Source organism: Arvicanthis niloticus, chromosome 18, assembly GCF_011762505.2.
Source record: "Arvicanthis niloticus isolate mArvNil1 chromosome 18, mArvNil1.pat.X, whole genome shotgun sequence".
In the NCBI taxonomy this organism is placed as follows: Eukaryota; Metazoa; Chordata; class Mammalia; order Rodentia; family Muridae; genus Arvicanthis; species Arvicanthis niloticus.
In genome coordinates, this window is record NC_047675.1 from 52,873,060 (window position 1) to 52,890,982 (window position 17,923).

A 17,923-nucleotide genomic window follows, 5' to 3' on the forward strand; every position below is an offset into this window, starting at 1 on the left:
TCACCTCTTTAGTTAGTCAGTATGGAGGACCGTGGCTTTCTTAGACTTCTTTGCTCAGGAACCTCAGTTGTTCCTTGTCTTATAACCAACTCTCTGTGTTAACTTTCTTGGTTTAAAGACTTGGGGCAATTTATATTTTCCTAGATGCATGTTGTACAGTAGGTGTTTGTCTCTGAGTGCTTGTCTACATCATCAATGAGAACAAGCTAATTTTAAGCATGTGGGGATATATATATATATATGTCACTCCCAAAGAGGGATGCAGGTTATGTCATTGTTGGATGTCAGCTGTGACCTCTGACCATCCATGTCCTCCACTCCTGTTGAGAAGGCAACAGAAATGTGTTTACTCTTCAGCCGAGTTCCCACAGCAAACTGACAGCTAGTTCTATAAGTTCAAGACGTGCATGTCTGAAGTGGAAAGGTGATTAAGGCAAAGCCACGTAGGTCATGGCTGCTGCCTTGGAATACCGCCGTTTCATTGAACAGCCGCTACAGTTTAGATCACGTGTTTAAAATGTCTGTTTGGCTTACAAACATTGGAAAGACAGTTACAGTACTACCTAGGATGAAGAACACTTCCTTCGACTGGTTGACCAGCTTTCAAAAATGAAATGTTTTCTCTTTGTGTAGTTATTAACAACAGTGGCTTCTTTTGTCTTAGGGACGTCTTTACCTTGTTGCCGATCGGATCAATGGATGCTTAGTGTTAAGCGATTGTCTTGTTTAAGGAAAATTCTCAAACAGTTTTCTGCTGTCTGTCTGTCTGTCTGTCTGTCTGTCTGTCATCACATCCATCCATCCATCCATCCATCCATCCATCCATCCATCCAGGAATGGCACTGAGTGCAAGCTGCCTTCTCTAACAGACCATTCTTTTGGAATTCACCACCATATTTCTATATAAATTGCTTTTATCATTTCTTGACGACTTTCTTTTTTTAAAATGTAGTTTCTCACTATTTGGTTGACTGATCTGACCCATTGCTCAGTGTATACTTTCTTTCTCTCCATCCCAGAAAACTAGTCTTGGTTCCCTGTCATGGTGTATGTGTCCCTCTCATATACTTAATAGAGTGTCTTCCACCTAATGTAGTTATGGTTTTGGTTAGGTTAAAAGCCCGGTATTCTCCGTGGTGGAATGCTACTTGTAGCTGAGCTGCATGGCCCTCTCTGCACTTTGTGCTGTCCCTGAGGCCTTCTGTGCTCTGACTTCTAACTCTGCTCCACTGCTGCTGCTGTGGAAGGCGAATTCTCAGTGAATTTGGATGTTTTTCCACACCATCATGAGGCATTTTATTTCAAAATCCTGGCAGCTTCATTCTAGGTAGGTCATGCTCTAAGTCTGTTCCCCAACAGCTTTCTGGGGGTCTTGTCACCATTTGGGGTTAGCTTCCCAGCGATCACTTTGGTGCAGGGAATGCTTTTCCTTTATGGTAGCTGTCTGTTTCATAAGCCATGATACTCTTGTTCAAAGTTCAGTCCTTGTTTTGTCAGAACACATCTTCCAGGACTTTCCAGAGAAAGGGACAGTGAAGGTTACATTTCTAAGAAACAGTGATAAAAAATTGTTTTCTACCTTTCAGTTTTGCAGATAGACAGGACATGGGCTTCTGCGATGCAGAGTGTTTCTTTCGGAATCTTGAAGCCACTGGAATAGGCTTATTTGCTTCCAGCTGGTGCTTCTTGTTCTTCCTTTTTAATTTTTAAAAGTTGGCGCATTTTGGGCTGGTGATGTGTTTCGTTGGATTGAAACACCTGCCACCAAGCTTGAGTAGCCTAAGTTCAGTTGCTGGAACCCACATGGCGGAAGGGGACGAAGTACTCTACAAGTTACCTTGTAACAGCCACATATCACACATGTGCACATACACATACACGTGCACACACAGACACATACAGACACACACACACATGCACACACACAGCTCTAGACTTACAGGAACGCCAAGCATGCCATCACACACAGGCTCCCCTTTTTCTAGTTTTCTACCTCCACCTCAGGAGTGCTGGGATTACAGGCATGTACCACCACGCCAGTTTTTGTGTGCTGCTGGGGATGGAACCTTGGGCTTCATGTTTGCTAGCAGGTAGTCTACCAACTGAGCCTCAGGCTATACCCAGTCTATTAGCAGTGGGTTGTTGTGAGATGCTAGATGTATTCTAACTGCATTTTGTCATATAGTTACCCAGTATTTTGGTGGGGGTTCCTGTATTTTGACACATTGCATGTTATAGTGTGGCCTGAGGCTCCTGCTTTCTCTGCAGGTGACATTTATAGTAGACTGGGCAAGTATGTAATGGACAGTGCAGTCTATGGGCTGTACCCTTGTTAGTCACTCTTCAAGTCTAATATGTGGTCTGTAAGGATTTCTGTGCCACAGTCTGTTGTAGCTGTGGCCTTCATTGCTGGCCTCTCTCTGCAGTAGGGGTGGATCCTCAGGAGTGGGCTTTTCAGACCCTGGTCGTGTCTGCTTGGTCTTTAACTCCCAGTTGATATTTTATTACCCTATTCTTTCAGTTAAAGTATTACTTGAAGTTTGAGCAAGGATGTGTGTGGAGCGGAAACTTTGCTGGCCTGGGAGGTACCTCAGTGGCAATACAGAGTGTCTTACACCCGGTGGTACATAGAAGGGGAACAAGTCACTGTAATAGCAGCTGTGAGCGATGAGTCAGATACAGGCTATCAGCTTTGACAGCCACAACTGTCACAACTGTAGGAATGGTGGGAGCAGGGAGAATATTTGTCAGAGAGTTTAAAAAAAAATGACTTTTAACAAAAGTAAAGAACTTAGGAAGAAAAAAGGTAAGAGAATAGTAAGTAAATAAAAAGTTAGAATATTCAAAACCGGAGAAAGCCAGGTGGGGTAGAAAGTAAAATGGGGGTGAATAAGTGTTAGGAGTAGGAGAGAGATTGAATTTCCAGGATTCAGGATATTTATGTAGGAGAACTGCAAGTTCAAATCCAGCCTTGTCTATATAGTTCAAATTCAGCCTTGTCTACACAGTTAGTTCAAATCCAGCCTTGTCTACACAGTTCAAACCCAGCCTTGTCTACATAGTTTCAGACAAACCAGGCATATATAGAATGGTACCTCGATTAAAAAACCCCACTACCAGTGCCCTTCCTGGTCTTCATGCTGTGCAGGGAGGTCATTTCAGATGCCCTTCTCACCTTTTTTTTTTTTTTTTTTTTTTTTTTTTTTAAATGAGTAGAGTCATTCATGCACTCATTCTCTCTCCTCTGAAATTCCCTTCATTGAGCACATAAAAGCCTGATGCATATAATAAGTATCTGACTGTTGAATCAGGGCTCCTCTCGATATGGAGTCAACAAGTCTCATGTTCAGAAAGCCTTGGTCAGCTCATGAGAAGATTAAAAAAAAATTATGGGATATTTCAGAGAAAAGGCAGTGATTGGCAGTGTGGGATTTTGCCGGCACACCCAGAAGGATTGAAAAAAGGACCCGTTGCATGTAGTGATGCAGAAGCTGCTGGTGACTGAAGAGCAGTCATGAGGGGAAACCTGACTGCAGTGGGACTGTAGGAGATAAGCTCGAGGCAGCAAGCTTGTGATTAATTAAAGACAATGTTTATGTGTGTGCACATAGGTGTGTGCATGTTTCCATGCCTATGCACGAATCATGCATGTATTTGGAGGACAACCCCAGAGGTTATCCTTAGGAATGCTATCCAGATGATTTGAGATTGGGTCTTTCATTGGCTTGTAGTTCACTATCTAGGATAGACTGGCTGGCTGCCTTTGGAACCTGGAGGATCCTTTGGTCTCCGTGGTCAGTGCTGGGATTATAAGCATGCACTGCCACACATGGTGTGCTATGTTGTTGTTGTTGTTTGTTTTTTTCTTTTCTTTTTTTTTCTTTCTTTTTTTTTTTTTTTTTTTGGGTTTTCAAGACAGGGTTTCTCTGTGTAGTTCTGGCTGTCCTGGAACTCACTCTGTAGACCAGGCTGGCTTCAAACTCAGAAATCCACCTATCTCTGCCTCCCAAGTACTGGGATTAAAGGTGTGAGCCACCACTGCCCGGCTTCTTGTTTGCCCTTTTAAACATGTACTTACCGTACTGTTGCATTTACCCCATAACTATGTATACTATTTTGACAACTATATGATTTCTTAAAGGTATTTTTAAGATGTTCTTAAATTTCAGATGGGTAACTTTGGTGCTGATCCAGGAATAGATAGGTGTACGAAGAGTTAAGTTCAGGGAGCTGTTTTGGAGGGCCATCTGCTTGTGTATGTAGAAATGATGTAAAAGTGGAAGTGGCCATTTAAGCTGGTTTGTTCATGCTAGTGCTTGCAGGGTGTGGGTGAGCGGTGGAGGGCAGAGTGTACTTGTCCTTACTGGCCAGGAGGTGATGGCTGAGGGTCACCTTTCCTCATTCACCACAGGACATTAGATACTAGATTTCCTTAACACAGTTAGTTAATACTCCATTTGATTTAAAGACTAGGATCTTGGAAGATGGTTTGGTTTGTGAGTTTGGCTGCCAAACAAAGGTAGAAACAAGAAATTCTGAAACATTCAAAATGGTGGTCTTAAAAGTACCATTCAGGTGACAGTGAAATTAGGGGATCAGTTAAACCACGTAGTTGAAGAATGTGCTTGTAGATATGTGTTTGAATCTCTGAGTATCTGTTTGTGTATGTGTCTGTCTGTCTGTCTGTATGTGTGTATGTATATGTAGTGTAGTGTGTATGTCTGTTGTATGTCTATATGTATGTATGTATGTATGCTTTGGGGTGTGTATATTTATTTTGGTATATGTGTTGGTTAGTTTTATGTCAACTTGACATAAGTTGTAATAATTTGTGAAGAGGGACTCTCAGTTGAGAAAAATGCCTTCATGTGATTTGCTTGTAGGCAAAGACTATAAAGCATTTTCTTGACTAGAGATTAATATGAGTGGGTCTAGCTCACGGGGGGCAGTCCATCTCTGGACTGATCCTAAGTGGTATAAGAAATGAAAGCTGAACAAGCCATGAAAAGCAAGTCAGTAGCCAATAAATAGCACCCCTTCTCCATGTCTTTCGATTTAGGCCTCTAGGTTCCTGCTTTGGCTTTCCTCAATGTACTGTGACCCAGAACACATAAATGAAGTAAACCCTTTCTTTTCAAGTTGCTATTTGTCATGGTAGTTGATTATTACTAGAAACCCTAACTAAAATAGCATAATGTGTGTGTGTGTGTGTGTGTGTGTTTGTGTGTGTGTGTATTGTTTGTGTATGCTCTGTGTGTATATGTCTGTGTATATGCTTGTATATATCTGGTATATATGGTATGTTTGTGTGTGTAGTTTGTATCTCTGTGTGTGATGTGTGTGTTTTCACTGTAGAGGAACAGTTCCCTTTACAGAGGTCTTCGTATCTGAGGTGATTTTCATGACCCTGCTTATATTATTGACTAGTAAGGTCTGAGCTGCTTGTCTCTCTGCCTGAACACTGCCAAGGGTAGTGAGTCTCCATTTCTGTAGCACATGTCATGCATTAGTGGATCTGAGGCATGCCTGTGTTAGAGATGAGTCTGGGCAGCATCCAGAGAATGCTGACCTCTGCCACTGTTGTTTTATAAAAAGAAAGAGAAACAAGAATATGTTTGGTAGAGGGGAGGTATGGTGCAAGGGAGGGGATGCCTCTGTGGGCCCATGCTGAGGTATCCCTTCCCCTTGAGGTACCAGCCATTTGTTGGATATAGTATGCAATAGTTTATTTAGGGTGTGGGGAGGGGAGTTGAGGGGGTAGAGACAGAGAAAGGAAGAGAGAAGGGGGGGTAGTAGAGGCCAGTCATGAACATGTGGAGAGAGAGGGGGGAGGGGAATGGGGCAAGAAGGGAGAGAGAGGGAAGAGAGTAAAGTGGGAGAGGTGTGTAAGAGAGTGAGGAGGGAGGCAAACAGCCTCTTTTATACTGAGTCAGGACTACCTGGCTGTTGCCAGGTAACTATAGGGCAGAGCCTAGAAGGGCTAACAGCCACTACCTTGCAACGTCTTGGCTCATAGATCTGGTGAAATCTGTGTTTTTGCTAACACACTTATCCTTTGTCTTCAAGAAGAAATTGTATCAAACATTCCTCCTTAGGAAATAACAGAGCATTAATATAGCATTTGGGTAGCAATTCTGTGTTTTTTGAAATCAATGTTAATGCGACTTTTGTGTAGCAATTCTGCGTTTTTGAAAAATCAGTTCATACAGGTAACATTTTTTTGTATTTCCATATGAGCACACGTATCAGAGTTCAAGGGCAACTGTGCCCTTCTCAAATTACTTGAAACCAAGGTGTGTGAGTGTGTTTAAATACACCAATAAGGAATATTCAAACATTTTAAGTGCTATCCTTTTTGTCATTTCTCCCCCAGTTCCACTTTGGAGAGAAAGACCGTGCATTGCACATTTTGATGGATTGCTTTAAGTAGTGTCTTACACACATATGCACATGGGCCGGGTTTGACCTTTTTAAACAAAGAGCTCACACCACAGCCTTCTTGGTCCATGTGCTGACTAGTATAGTTCCACCTGTCCAGGTCTGTTTGAGAGGAGCACATAGCTCTCCAGGATGTGTGTGCAGCATGCTGTCTGCAGATTAGCAAATGTGAGATTTCAGATGCAGAATGTGTGTGGCTTAATGAGGCGTTTCTATAGATGGCTCTGCAGGGGTTCTTGGATAGATTGTATATCAGACAATGAAAAGTCTGATCTGCTTGAGAGAAATCAGTGTCTCTGAGGCCAGGAGATTTCCTGTCACAATAAAAGGATAATATGGAGCCAAGGGAAGTGTATATGAATGACCTATTCATAGAGGAAGAGGAAGACTGACTCTACCATGAGTTGAGCCCTGTCTGGAGTTTTAATTGGTTATAATATTATTGACATTCCCTTTCACCATCAGGAAGTTACTGAGTTTAAATTTTCTTTCAGCGATGTTGATGTATCTGATGTTTGTGTTCTTTTTGCTCAGGATCCAAACTACTGGATACAGGTGCATCGCTTGGAACATGGAGATGGAGGGATTCTAGACCTGGATGACATACTCTGTGACGTTGCTGATGACAAAGACAGAGTGAGTTCATGGCTGGGGCAGTCTGCTCCAATGGCAGTTTTCCAGGATGAAGGGAGAGTGGCAGGAAGCCCTTCCCTTCTGTGCTAGAAACAGATGAAAACTCCCCCGGGGCCACCGCTTTCTCCTCATTGCCCTGATGACAGACAGGCTGTGATTCTTTTCCTGATATTGGGATTTCATACTTTAGCTTTAGAATTTTTAAACGGAAACATTTACATTGTAAACGCCACCATGTATTCTTTTCCATTTCCCCCTTGTTTTTGTCAAACAAACCTTTTCCTCAACAGCACAAGTCCATCATTATGAAGTTCTTGTTTCTGATCTTGTGGGATCTTCTAGTTATGGTACCAGTGCTGGCTCAGAGATGGTCCTGTGTAATGACTGGGCCGTGCTGAGCCACTGACTTTGCTCCAAGATGAGTGTGCATGCTCTAGGCATTTATGTTTGCAATGTGTGTGCATTCTTCTTGTGAAGCTGCCCCTCCTGCTACCATTGGTCTGTGGCTTCTCACTACCACCTTAAAGGCAGCCTAGTACATTCATATCACAACCATAGCAGCCCAAGCCAGTTTATGCATGCTTCCCCCGCCTGCTTGGAAGGAATGGGAGGAGAGTGTCACCTAGCATGATAAAGATGTGTGACTGGGTGCTTGGCCCCGCATATAGACGCCAGCAGATTGTTTATTGCAGTGAGGCAATGAGAGGAGCTGGATATAAAGCCTCGTGCCCACACCTCACGCTGTGTTTGGCTTGAACTGGAATTGCACAAGGGTGCAAAGCCTCAGACTCAGTTGTGTTACCACAGCTGTGTGGAGGCAGCTGGAGATAGCCCTATGTCCTCATCACACTTCAGGGTTCACACAGGGCATTAAACCAGCCAGGCCACTCTAGGAGGCTAGAGGATGAGGTTGTTAGGACACTTAGCATGCTCTGCCTCGCCCTCCTCCATGCTGTTGCTGGGCTGGGTTGGTGAGCACGGCTGCTGACTCTTGCTCAAACCTGTGTTTGTGATAGTTGATATTATGGCTGCTCTGAATTGGACAGAAACCATGCCTGTTTTCTTGAAATCTGAAGAAAAGCAAGAATCTCAGGTACAAATGTTGAGGAATTCAAGGGGGCTGACTTGCCAGCACCTGTCAGTATAGTGTTTGTCTTTTGTAGCTACCACGAGCCAGGAACATACTGTGTCCAAAAAAAAATAAAAAAATAAAAAAAAGTGCAAATCTTTTAGGCCTGTTTGTGACTTGATGTTGGTTTCCTTGGGGGGGCCATTTCTCTCATTTGGGGTTCTCATGTATCAGTGCTTACTCTCAAGTGATATCTGGAGAGTAGTGAAGCTGTGGTCAGTTTGCAGGTTTTATAGGGTTGGCGAACCAGCTTCAGATACCACCAAGCCCATTAGAGAAATTCTCTTTCTCTAGAACCACAATCTGTATTTGTCAGGGTTCTCTAAATGAACACGTGTGTGTGTGTGTGTGTGTGTGTGTGTGAGAGAGAGAGAGAGAGAGAGAGAGAGAGAGAGAGAGAGAGAGAGAGAGAGAGAGAGGATTTATTATCATGCCTTACACAGTACAGTTCAGGTAGCCCAATAGTGTCTTTCTGATGCTGGAGAGGCTGAGCGTGCAGTAGTTGCTCAGCTCACAGTATGCCTCAGCACCTCCAGTTTGGGACTGAAGGTCTGGAGGATTCCTGGAGAGTTGCTTGCCTTAAGTCTGCATTGGAAACATGAAGAGGTTGGCTTTAGTGCTGTTGCAAAAGGCCAGGTGAATTTGCCAGCAGGAGTGAGGCGAGGACACCCAGAGCAAAGAAAGCTTCCTTCTTCCATGTCCTTTAAAGCTGTCACTAGAAAGTGCTGCCCACATTTGGCCTGAGTCTTCCTGTTTCAAGTAAGCAGGTGTCCAGTGACTTTCATTTTAGTTGATCCAGTCAGGTTGGAAATCTAGACGAGCCATCAAAAGTCTACTCCTTGTTTGATTGATGCATACAGGCATACTTAAAATATATTCTATATTTTATATTCTATATTCTATATTTTATGTTCTATATTCTATACTCTAAGTAGTTGGCAGAGCCTCTGAGGAATGCTGAGTTTTTAGTGTCTCATAACTTAAATATGGTAATAAAGATTCACAACACTTAACTGCTAATATTATTTCAATTGATGCTACATTGCATGGTAAAGAAACAAGAGAACAGAAAACGTAAAAATCTACTCAATTTATGTGTATATATGCACACACACTTTAAAATTTTTTTAAAGCAGAATGCATAGGCGAGAAACACGGTTACATTCCTCTTTTCTGCCACCGGTCATGTGGACTTAGCTGGTCTTTCTGCTGGTTTTCCTCTACCACCCATCTTGGATTTCCCCCACTCTCAGCCTGCACCTCAGCAGGCCTTGGTTCTTTTCTTGGGAAGTTGACTCATATTTTCATTCCTGAATGGTCTGTGCCCTTTGTCAACCCGCCTAAATTAGATTGTCGTGCTTTCCTATTGACTTTTATTCACAGGACATGATAGCACCAAGAGATGCCCTCGAAGATCTCCTGTGCTCAGACAATTTTTTTTTTCTTCTCCATTGTGGAGAAACAATCCAATTTCCCCCCAGTAGTCTGGATTAACCATTCCTTCTTATACTGTTATTTCTTTCTTAACCTCGTGATTTAAGGGCATCAGAAGCCCAAAGTGGCAAGGAGGAAGTCTGAGCTTCTAGTTCAATGGAATGTATATTGTGTCTCCTGGAAGAAAGACACCGCCCCCATCCGCCAACCCCAACACACATACTAAAAATGAAAGGTTTAGACCATCAGAGCATTAAAAAGTCTCTGGAACAGGAAACAGTTTTTAAAGTGGGTCAGTATGGGTAATAGCAAGTGGAAGATTCCTGTTTCTGATTCTTGGACTAGTGAGTCCAGTCTGTAGGAGAAACAGTACCATATATTGGCCACTGGTTCAAATCATATAGTATCTTTTGGAAAACCCTGTTCCAGCCCTCTAGGCTGTTGACATCTAATAGGTGTTATAACTGTCACTTTAAACACTCACCCCACCTTCTGTCGAGTCATCTGCTTCAGGATAGTGAAGATCATAGCAAGACCAATGAATTTCATTACCTCGGGACACTGCCACACTCTTTGGCTATGATGTGAGTTTCTTGGCCAGAAGCAGCACTGTATGGAATGCCATGACAGTAGGCAATGCATTGTGTAACGCCACATATGGTAGTTTTGGCAGAAGCACTATGTGTGGGAAAGGCAAATCCATAACCAGAACACATATCTATCCCTTCAGTGATGGGAGTAGTCTCGGTGTAGTCAACCTTACACCAAGTGGCTAGTTCGTCACCCCTGATGAATGGTGCCATATTGGGAGCTCAGTTTTGGTCTCTGCTGCTGGCAGAAGTTCTAGCCAGGTCAGCCTCGTTGAGTGGAAGTTTATGCTTTGAGCTTATGGCTCCTTCTCTGCCATTGTGGCTGCTTTGTTCTGGTTCCACTGGGCAACGGCAGGAATGATTGTGGAAACAGGTTAGGTGCATGCAGAATGGTTGGTCCTATTTGTTTGCTATTGGACTCCTTTTTTATTGAAGTCACCTTTTGACAAACACTCATTCACACGGGGCATTCATCACACGGGGCACTCATTCACAAGGGGCATTCATTCACACAGGGCACTCATTCACACGGGGCACTCATTCACACGGGACACTCATTCACACGGGGCACTCATTCACACGGGACACTCATTCACACGGGAGATGTATCTTTATAACTTTTGTCTATTTGGACAGTTCTGTCCATATCCTTTTCCCCAAATGTCCTTCTCACCAGCCAGGTTCTTTTCAGGTTACTGACCGTCTGCTAGGCTAGTGGTTACAGCTCATGAGTCAGCCTTTAATTACATATATTGCAAAATGTGTGACCGTATCCATTCCCTGCCATTCTGCCCACTGTGAAGATTCTCTTCACGAGAGCCCTTCAGGGTCATCCCAGAAAGGGGCTATAGTTCTCTGTAGCTGTCCACATCTTCATTGTGTCTGCATAGTATTCAGAACTGTTGGTAAGCCAGACCCTATTTTTCTCTTCTTCAGCCAACCAATCATTGGGCATACCATCCTCCATAAAGGTATAGGTACATGCTTAGAACATTGTAGCAGGAATAGGAACCATAGGCATGCATATGGACAACTTTTCTTTCTTTGTATCCTCAGGACCTTTTTTGGGCACGGTCACACCCACATACCAATTCTTTTGACGAAATGGCTTCCTTGCAGATTTATCTTGATGACTTGGTGGATCAAATCACACCTAACTCATGATGGCAGTTCAGGTTTCGTAGTCACTCGGTGGCTCATTGTCAAACATTCAGTTTCCACTGAGGACCAATAGCAGGGTAAGATTCTCAAAGGGAGAACCCTTGACTGCAGATTGTGGTAGAGCCTTGGGGAGAACCCTTGACTGCAGATTGTGGTAGAGCCTTGGGGAGAACCCTTGACTGCAGATTGTGGTAGAGCCTTGGGGAGAACCCTTGACTGCAGATTGTGGTAGAGCCTTGGGGAGAACCCTTGACTGCAGATTGTGGTAGAGCCTTGGGGAGAACCCTTGACTGCAGATTGTGGTAGAGCCTTGGGGAGAACCCTTGACTGCAGATTGTGGTAGAGCCTTGGGGAGAACCCTTGACTGCAGATTGTGGTAGAGCCTTGGGGAGAACCCTTGACTGCAGATTGTGGTAGAGCCTTGGGGAGAACCCTTGACTGCAGATTGTGGTAGAGCCTTGGGGAGAACCCTTGACTGCAGATTGTGGTAGAGCCTTGGGGAGAACCCTTGACTGCAGATTGTGGTAGAGCCTTGGGGAGAACCCTTGACTGCAGATTGTGGTAGAGCCTTGGGGAGAACCCTTGACTGCAGATTGTGGTAGAGCCTTGGGGAGAACCCTTGACTGCAGATTGTGGTAGAGCCTTGGGGAGAACCCTTGACTGCAGATTGTGGTAGAGCCTTGGGGAGAACCCTTGACTGCAGATTGTGGTAGAGCCTTGGGGAGAACCCTTGACTGCAGATTGTGGTAGAGCCTTGGGGAGAACCCTTGACTGCAGATTGTGGTAGAGCCTTGGGGAGAACCCTTGACTGCAGATTGTGGTAGAGCCTTGGGGAGAACCCTTGACTGCAGATTGTGGTAGAGCCTTGTTATAAAATCCCAAGGGTTTCTACTGTGATTCACCCAGAGGGTCTTGCCACTGCAGGCTTTCAAACAGCATCCCTATCTGCCACTGCCACCTCAGGTACCATTGGATCTACTGGATCATATGGCCCAAATGGTGGAGCAGCCTGTACAGCAGCCTGGACTTGTTGGTACTCTGGGCCTTACTCAAAGCCAGCAGGTTTCTGAGTCACTTGGTATATGGGCCGGAGGAATACACCCAAATGAGGAATTTGCTACTTTGAGAATCCAAACATGCCCACTAAGGTAGCTCTGTTTTCTTGATGGTGGGAGGGTTCCGGCACTTACTCTCCATATTAGGAATATATCTGCATGCCATACATATGTGGACTCCTAGAATTTTCACTAAGAAAGCCCTTGAATTTTGGTTAGACTTATTTCTCCTCTTCTGATATACAATTGCACTGCCAACAAGTCCAGAGTGGTTGCTGCCTTCTGCTCACTGGATCTACTCAGCATAATGTCATTAATATAGTGGACTAGTATGATAGTTTGTAGAGGAGATAGGAGATCAAGATCCCTTCAAACTGGAGCTGGACAGATGGCTCAGTGGTTAAGAGCAATGGCTTCCATTCTAGAGGATCTGGAGTCAATGCTCAGCACCCATATAGCAACTCAAACCATCTGCAACTCCAATTGGGGGTGGGGGATCCAGCACCCTCTTCTGGCCTTCTTGTGCACACACATACATTCAGGAAAACACTCATACACATAAAATAAAAAGTAAAATTCAACAACAACAACAATGACAAAGCCCCTCAAACTAAGTTAAGACTCAGGGCTGGAGAGTTAATATACCCTGGAGGTAAAATTGTTAAAGGTATTCTGCTTTACCAAGAAAAAAGCATTTGCTAGATCAATAGCTGTGTGCTGAGTTCCAGGAGATCTGTTTAGGTAAGTTCACCATGCCCGGCTCAGTTGCTGCAGTTGGAGTCACTACTTGGTTAAGTTTTTGGCCTTCAGTTGTCATCCCCTACGGTCCATTTGTAGAGGTTAAGTCCTGCTTCTTGCTCCTGGCTCCATGCTCCCAGGAATAAGACTCAGACTCAAAATATATTTACAAATACCTTGACCATATAGCTAGGCTCTTCTCTGAACTAGATCATAATTTAAAATATCCCATTTATTCTAGCCTGCATTCTGCTATGTGGCTGGTTACCTGTGCTCATGTACTAGGTGTTTGCTCTTCTCACATCTTTTCTCTCTCTCCCAGAATTCTTTCTCTCTCCAGATGTCCCACCTCTATTTCCTGCCTAAGCCATAGGTCATAGGCTTTTTTTGTTTTTTGTTTTTTTTTTTTGTTTGTTTGTTTGTTTTTTTTTTTTTTTGGTTTTGTTTTTTCGAGACAGGGTTTCTCTGTATAGCCTTGGCTGTCCTGGAACTCACTCTGTAGACCAGGCTGGCCTCAAACTCAGAAATCCACCTGCCTCTGCCTCCCAAGTGCTGGGATTAAAGGCGTGCGCCACCACCGCCCGGCTTGGCCATAGGCTTTTAAATTGACTGGTGATGAATCCATACAGCACATAAAATATTCTCTCTATATCTATCTGTCTTCTGCATAGCCAGATAGAGTTTAAGGGAGACACGATGGGGTTCTCTCCTCCTGTATCATTCAGGTTCTTGATGTTGTCACTAATTTCTGCAGTTCTTCCAGGGTTGTGATATTGTTTTGCTTCACTATTTCCTCTGGTAGAGGCAACTCCAGTGGCTTCCATTTGAGTTTTCCACAGGTCAGGCAGCCAGCGTGGGAATTCTGTCAACTTCTAAGTGTAACTATCCCAACTTTATACTCTAGAAGTGGGGAAATAACCACAGGGTGAGTTTGGGACCCACTGGACCTATTGTGACTTAGACCTCAGTCAAAGCTCCATCGACAGGCCTCTACTTTCAGTGGGCCTTTTGGTGTTTCCTACAATCAGTGCCCGTTTAAGAACTAGTGCTCGGTAGGTCCAGGGAGTCTGATTATTTCTTTTCCCACAAGGTACAGTTACCCTAATGAAAGGCCATACAGCCCTCCAAAGAAGGAAGGGCGGTAGACTAATGTCAAAACTCTTTGGTATTGTTAACAAGGTCCTTCCTTAAGGGGATCTGCCTTTCCTTCATTAAAGGAGTTCTGGGTCTGTGAGCTGGCACAAGTTTGGAAATTGGTTGATGAGCTATGCTATCCGGTGTAGCCTTTATTTGGTTGGCTTTAGGGTTATAACTGAGAATGGAGGGGTTTTGAGGTGATCATATTTGCACTTGAGAAACAGACCCTTTTGTGGGTGTCAAGAATGAGTGACAAAGTCTGAGATGATTGGCAGCATGTTTTCCCAGGAGGCAAGAGGCTGATAGAGGCTGGAACATAAAGATGGCGGGCGGGGATTCCATGAAGACAGGAGTGCCTCCAAGCAGTCGGATGCCAGTGCCAGGCAGGAGGTAACACAGATTAACTCTGCTGACTTGGAGAGCCTCTGACCCAGTGAGGTGTTAGATAAGGGGAAACCAAGCATAGGTCCATTCATGACACAGGGGTAAACTCATTAAAATCACTATACGACAACAGTCTAATATTTTTCTGATGCCTTAAAAATGTATTTTATTTTGAAATTTAATTTATTTCAATTTATTTTATGCATCTGAGTATTTTGCCTGCATGTATGTGTATTCACCACATGCGTTTCTGGTGCCTGGAGAAGCTACAAGGGGGCTTCAGATGTCCTGGAGCTTGTATAGAGGGCCGTGAGTCTCCCTGTGGGTGCTGGTGACCAAACCCAGGTCCTCTACAAGAGCCAGTGCTGTTAATTGCCGAACCATTTCTCTACCTCGGTATGGTTTAATTTTAGCAGAAATAATTATAGTTACCAGAAAAAGAATGGTTGGCACAATGTTTTTCTGAGAGCTTGTGTGTGTGGCGGGGGGTTGTCTTTGAACTACCAACCTTAATATATTTTTCCTTGACAATTCTACTTTTGCCTAATTTCAGTAGGAAAAAAGCATTAGGCATAACTAAATATAGCTAAGGGTAGCAACATCTTTTGTGTTTTCAGTTTTTGTATGACTTAGTATGGGGGGAAAGGAAGATTAAAAAGCTTTCTCAGAGATAACTGTGGAAGTGCTATCAGGCACTACCGAGTCAGGCAAGAGGGAAGGAGACAGCCACTCTTGCAGCTGTATTAGTCATTGCAAGCTTACTGCTGCGTTCTGTTGTGTTACTTCGTGTACTAGGGGCCCCTTGTATTGTGGTGCCTTGAGCCACATGGTCTACCTTTAAAGTACGCAGTCCTTATTTCCCTCCCCCCATGGCTTTGCAGTATAAGCCTCAGTTTTCCTATCTGTAAGTGGGGGTGATGATTAAGTCTAAGAATTGATGTAATTGTTTTAGATTGTGGTTGGTCTTGGGAAAGGCTAATTGCAGGCACCCTTGGCAAATTGGTCACCAACACCATTACCAGTGCTGTTACTGCTTTAACACCAGCTCTCAAAGGCTTAGAAGCAAATGTTAACCAGGCTCTTCTGGCCATTTGTTCTATGCAGGTGATTAGTTTGCCTAATGTTACTTTTCTATTAGTTACATGAGGACTTAGGCAATGGAATTCATCTGTATTTGCTGGACAAAAACATTCAGGCTTCTGTATCTTTAGCTTGTAACAGTTCCCAATGTGATGCCAATGTATGTATTCTTTAGAAAGAGAAAGGTAGCTGAGAGTTCAAGTTGATATTTTTAGTATTTGAAAACCCTGAATCATGCTGTTAAATGCTGTTAACTTTTCCTGTTCTCTCATAATGGATAGTTGGACAGACAGACAGACAGACAGGCAGACAGGGATGTAATTGTTAGTTTTTTTTTCATGCACATTTTCTGGAAATAACTTGAAACACTAAAACAGACTCTGCTATTAGCCCATGCATAGAGGTCTGAGGATAGCTTGCAGGAGTTGGTTCTCTTCACCATATGGATCCCAGAGATTGAACTTAGCTCATTGGCAAATGCCTTTACCTGCCTTGTTTGAGACAGTACCCACAGCAGGCCAGCTGGTCTGTGAGTTTAGGGGATATTCCAGTTCTGCCTCCCATCTCACCTTAGGAGTGCTGTAATTGCTGACCTGTATTCTGTATTTCCCTTCGTACTGTGTATATACTTGAGCATCTGAGTGTCAGCTTCTCACTCCCTCAGTGGAAGAGGAGAACCGTCTCAGAGCGTAAATCCAGCAGTCCCTGAAGAGGCTCTGCAGTGAGGTGGCCGCTGAGCTGAAGCCCTGCTGCCTTGTTGCAGAATGAGCCAGAGACTTCCTTGACCCTGATGGGTTTACTCATACGTAGTTACTGCCAGGGTGTGTTACTACACCCAGTGTTAGTCTTGACCAACTACCAAGCCTGTTTAACTGGTGAAGGGTGTTTTAATTTGGTGCTTTGGGGCCTGTCCCTGGGTGATCTGAGATCCACATTGCCCTTCGTAGTCTCGGCCAGCTTACAGGGAGGATTGATCTTGTGTGGATGAACTGGAGCCTCTCTTCTCCTGTGTTTGAGGCTGTTCCTTTCTGAGAACCTAGGAGATTGTAGGCTGGATGTTTGGGTTTTGAGAACATCGAGGAGCCGTTTTGTTCTGTAGACAGATTTGCAGTCTGGGGCATCTTGTCTTTTTTTTTTTTTTCCCTTCTTCTTTCTGATGGCTAGAAATGGCAGACCAAGCCAGGCAGAAATGTACAGGGAAGTATTTCTCCTTTTCTGGTGCCTCCAGGAAGGACTCAGTGAAGGCCCTGCGGCTGTCAAGGTCTTTGAACCTCAAAAGAGCTACTTCAAGAGTCAGCCAAAGGCAGGTTGGTACAGAACTTTCTGATCCCTTTAAACTTCCTTGAGAATTGAAAAGCCTCCCTCTTCTCTGTGTTTATTTCTTTATATTCTTTGGAAAAAGCTTCCTAGTTAATTTGAACAGCTCTCTTCACAGTCTTACTGATGTTTGCTGTGCTCCCAGGTTCTGTGTAGGTTATTTGTGTGTCTAGTTATTTCTTACACAAAGTGTCAAGGTTTTGTATCTCACAAGTAACCATGTTGCCAGAGGATTTCCAGTTTCTCATGTGTAATCTCCCTAAGCAGGACTTCAGTGGTTATATCAATGTTACCAAAGCATCCTGCAAAAAGCGTTAGGTAACTTTTACATGCAACACAATACCGGAATAAAGTTTACCAGTGTGCTCACTTTCATAGAAACACTATTTCATAGTTACAGTGTACTCTTTCTGCTTTCAAGGTGCTGATTGAAAATGATAGGAAGTAGGTGCAGCTATGCCTTCTCGACAATTTATTTTACTATTTGTAAGCTGAATATGTAGACTTAGGCTGTTCAAATAATATGGGCTTGGTCTGCATCCCAGCTGTGCTGGTGGTGAAGCTTCCCTGGTACAAGCCCCTGGCTCCTTGCTGGGTGGTGTCTTCTGGTTTGCAGATCAGTTTCTCAGCATCTGCCAAGCCAGTGCTGCGTGTGTTCTGCTCAGTTTCAAACATTTTCAGTTTCTTCTTCCTGCCTGTTTCCCTTGCTGTCACAGAGGCCACCTATATGCTGGAAGCAAGTCAGAAACAATCTCATGTAACTCATGCTGACCTCAAACTGTATATGACTTGAGGATGGCCTTCAACTTCTAATCCTCCTGCTTATA

At 43.9% G+C, this 17,923-nt stretch overlaps 1 protein-coding gene across 12 annotated transcripts in view; it reads left to right on the top strand.

Annotated features, from left to right (window-relative positions):
- Positions 1–17,923, top strand: part of Pard3 (par-3 family cell polarity regulator) — a 551,101-nt gene that overhangs the window by 90,741 nt on the left and 442,437 nt on the right. For all 12 annotated transcript variants that reach the window (XM_034522100.2, XM_076916063.1, XM_076916061.1 and 9 more), the window contains one exon: positions 6,973–7,074. In XM_034522100.2, coding sequence (XP_034377991.1) covers positions 6,973–7,074 — 102 coding nt within the window. Of the gene's footprint in view, positions 1–6,972; positions 7,075–17,923 lie in introns of those variants that run through there.